Below are 4,191 nucleotides of genomic sequence, written 5' to 3'. Positions count from 1 at the left end.
TTCTTTCGATCATATTAATTTTAACATTCATACTGTAACACAAAATACAAAATGATTAACTTAATTGCTATACGAAAATTTACATAAAATCTAAAAATTAACTTGAAAACTTAATTGCTATACGAAAATTTACTTAAAATCTAAAAATTAACTTGAAAACTTAATTGCTATACGAAAATTTACCTAAAATCTAAAAATTAATTTGAAAACTTAATTTAATCTAAGAGATCTATTACAACTCTACAAATATAGACACATTAATTAACTCAATTATCTCACACTGAATGTTAGCTTAGATATCAATAACGTATCTTTTGCATGTAAACTGACAAAAAAAACTTTTTAATCTGGGATTAACAACAGTTTAGAAAACTTAATGAAGGACCGATCCGGTTGTTTTGCAAGTACATCTTCCATTTTTTTAAATTATAAAATTTCTTTTCTTAATTGAACATGTTTAATTTTCAGTTTTTTTTATTATTATTAGGAAGCAACCAGAGTTATAAAAGATGAAGACATCAAATATGTATAGAACTGATTTGGACAATTTTTTTAATATTTTTCAATCTATAATTTTGATATTTATTTTTTACATAAATAGTTTTAAAACTATCAATAACTAAAAATAACTTTATATCACAATACGAAATATGTACTGAATTTTAATACACGTGAGGAAAAAAGACAAGATTCTTTGCGAAACGAAAACATGCCCTCATATAAGTTTTTTAATTACAATCGATCTTTCATAGCAAAAAACATTAATAGTGTTTCTAATTAGAATAAGCCTACTTGATCTATAAAGTACGATGTCATAAAAGTGAACCGAAAGACAAAAAAAAGACGATTACTTGAGTTCAGAAACAGAGTAATTTAAGCTTCTTCTTCTTTCACAAGTTTACCATCCACCACCACCTTGCACAGATCCAGTTCGGATAGGTCGATGGTCAGATGAAGAACAGCAACTTGTTCAAGAGCTGCGACGAACCCTGACTCAAAAGACAAGGTAATCTGATTCTTCAGGCTCTCCTCCGTCTCTTTCCACTCGGCCTCCTTCACATTAAAGTCTTGGATTGACTTGGTGAATTCAGCCTTCTTTTTCCTCAACTCGTAGAGCTCCTCATCTTTCAGCTTCTTCTCTGTTCCCATGTTATGGAGTTTAAGATAGAGGATAGACTTCTCATTGGACAACTTGGTCGCCTCGGAACGGAGGCGGTAAACTTCGACGGCATCGGCTAGCAGCTGAACTACCTCTTTCTGTAAATCGCGGAGCTGCTTTTCCCTTTTGCTGACATCGGCTTGCAGGTTATCTACCTCTTGCTGTAAATCGTGTAGCTGCTTTTCCCTTTTGCTCTCCGCATTTGCGTTTTCCATAGCCTTAAGATTGGCTACATTTGCGTTTTCCTTAGCCTTAAGATTGGCTAAACACATCAGCGCAACGGCTCTGCTGAGATATTTTTCAGCACCTCCACAAAGTTGGTCGACCCCCCAACTCCCGAACTTGGGCACATCCCCTTCCAGGACATTGTGTGATCTGTTGTGCGTGGAAAAGTTGAATTCTTGATCCCACATGCTCAACTTTTTCCCTAAACATGAACCTTCCGGATTCAAATTTCCTTCCGCTTTTCTTTTGATTTTGAACTGGTGGGAAACTGAACGGGTGGCATCATTACTCGTTCGTTTCCGCTTGAGGTGGGAGTAGGAAGCAATCTGCTTACCCTCGTCGGAATTATCGCCGATGCTGCTAGCACCACCTTTGTTGGGACCGACTTCCACCACACCAATGGTAGGCTTATCCTCCTTGAGTCGCCGTGCCAACTCCGCGTTTGAAATGAACATTTGGCAATCTGCACAAAGAGCTCCAGTCATATACTTACAAAATAACATACAATACAGAAAATAAAAAACTCGGGGAAGGGGAGTTATAACAATGTAGGCCTTTCTAAGGGTAGAGGTGTAAAAAATTATATCCATCTTTTCCAATTTCTCGCTCTTTGGCATCCAAGTCCTCCAACCGGCGAGGGGTACAGAGGAAACCCTTCCAAAATCCTGGCCTCCCTAAGCAAAGGTCGGACTTTGACAAAGCAATGCTTAAGATTTTTGTACAAAGACTGAAAAAAGGTTGCAAACTTCTTCCACTGACACTAGGGACACCATTGCTGACAAGATGAACCCTTAAACTCGAAGAGACAAGAAAACACATTGGCGTTGAAATAACACTGAAGTGTGTGTAGAGAATACCAAAGGCGCGAATGAAGCAACAACGTTCGAATGAAGCAACAACTATTAGGATGTAGTTGGTTGGAGAAGCAACATTCAGTACGGACAATATTTCCTTAACCCTAACTTAACAAAAACGGTGTCAAAAACAAAGCAATGTAATCCATGGCTACAAATATCGACTACCCAACTATGACTAAACAAAAAGACAATTTTTTCCAGAAGACTCCAAACGAATCTCGGGATGAATCGAAAAAAGAAATTCGAACGAAAGGAATGTTTGACGTACCTACGAGTATCGACGAGGGGAACGAAGAAAAGAACTTGGAAGATTTTAAAATGTGCCCCAAACGTTTTGTATTCTGAAAGGAGTTACATGCTGATAAAAAAAAAAAAAAGGAGTTACATGAAATTAAAGAAGTTTCGAGAAGTTTCAAATATATCCACAAAATCGCTAGATAGGCACCACCAGATAGTATCTTTTAAAATTGAATGAAAATCCAAATCCAAATGGATTGAATTTAAAATCTATATCTATTTTAATTACATCAAAAATTTATTTAAATTTTTTTGACTTTTTTAAATTCATTTAAAGTGGATTATATATAGATTAAATTCATTTTATTAATTAAGTTAAATTTATTTTGTTAATTATATTAAATCTATTTTGATATAGACACCGACTAACTTAGCTCGAACTAAGTTTAAGCCGATTCAACCAACGCGGACCAATTCGGCTCAATATCGGCTCGACTTTGGTCTGGAACGACTTGGCTCGACTTTGACCCATACCGACTCGATTCGACTTGGGTCCGAACGACTCGGCTCGATGTGGACTTGAGCCGACTTTGCTCAACCTAGATCGAGCCAAGTCAAAATCCAACCCAAAATGCAATTTGGATAATCCAAAAATGTATCCAATCTATATCTAATCCATATTCAATTAAATGGATTGGATTTAAAATCCAAAAATATGGATTTGGATTTGAGATAAATCCATTTAAATGGATTAAAACTAATATAGATTTGGATAATTATGGATTTGATTTTTTAATTTGGATTTTTTGCCCACCCTTTCCACCAGATGTAAGAACAGATTAATCACTAAACCTAACACTTTCTTTTTTTAGTTTTGATACTTCAAATTGATCATAGAGACTATTTACCCTAACAACAATATAAATGCAAAACGCATACGTTTTTGCATTTTTAAATTTTTTTAAAAAAAGTTATTATTAAATATTGTAATTAAATAAATTTAGATATATTTTAATTTGTCTTATTTTTTATTATTATTATTTCTTTTGTGGGAATTAGCATCATTATGATTATATAATTGCAATTTTTTTTGTTGAATTTGTTTTTCATGTTATGTGTAATGAAATATATAAATTTTGTTTGATACTCATGTTAACTCATACTATCTGTGGGGCCCAACTTACGTGACCCATTATTACTGTCGGACCTTACCTCTTTCACAACCGAGGTCCGAGGTCTGGCCAGTACACAAGCCCCCAGGCTCAAGTTGTAACTTGTTTCAGCGAAGAGGCTAAGTAATCGTTTGTGGCGACCTACGTGGCATTGGGGTGACAGGATGTGAACAATGCACCGAAGTGACGTCTCACCATACTTTTTTAATCAGCGTACACGTGGCAAGATCAACAACTAAGGCTCATTGTCGCTTGCGCTTCTTCATATACGTTAAACCCTTCAAACCCCTATGCTCCTTCACTGTTTCATTACTTCTCTTAGCATTTCTCAAGCATTTCTTGCTCTCAAAACGCTCTCTCTTCTTCCACAACCACTTCAACCTTCGAACCCTAATTGCTCAAAGGTATATTCTTTACTTTATGATCACCCCTTCTTTATGATTCCGATACTCATAACATGTTATAACTGTTATGGGATTGTTTATGTTTTCTGCACTTTACATTTTACGCTCTTGGTTCGTGCATTCTCTGTTTTTCTGGA

The 4,191-nt window shown here is 35.5% G+C and overlaps 1 protein-coding gene across 1 annotated transcript; it reads right to left on the bottom strand.

Annotated features, from left to right (window-relative positions):
• Positions 1–672: 672 nt before the first annotated feature.
• On the bottom strand, positions 673–2,571 carry LOC137818701 (uncharacterized). The gene is made up of 3 exons (XM_068622270.1): positions 2,510–2,571; positions 2,242–2,342; positions 673–1,847 (listed from the first exon to the last, which is right to left on the bottom strand). The coding sequence occupies exon 3, from the start codon at positions 1,837–1,839 to the stop codon at positions 874–876; it is 966 nt and encodes a 321-aa protein (XP_068478371.1). The 5' UTR covers positions 1,840–1,847; positions 2,242–2,342; positions 2,510–2,571; the 3' UTR covers positions 673–873.
• Positions 2,572–4,191: the final 1,620 nt, after the last annotated feature.

The sequence above is a fragment of the Phaseolus vulgaris genome, chromosome 10 (genome assembly GCF_000499845.2).
Source record: "Phaseolus vulgaris cultivar G19833 chromosome 10, P. vulgaris v2.0, whole genome shotgun sequence".
Classification (NCBI taxonomy): Eukaryota; Viridiplantae; Streptophyta; class Magnoliopsida; order Fabales; family Fabaceae; genus Phaseolus; species Phaseolus vulgaris.
This window is presented reverse-complemented; position numbering and strand designations above follow the sequence as displayed.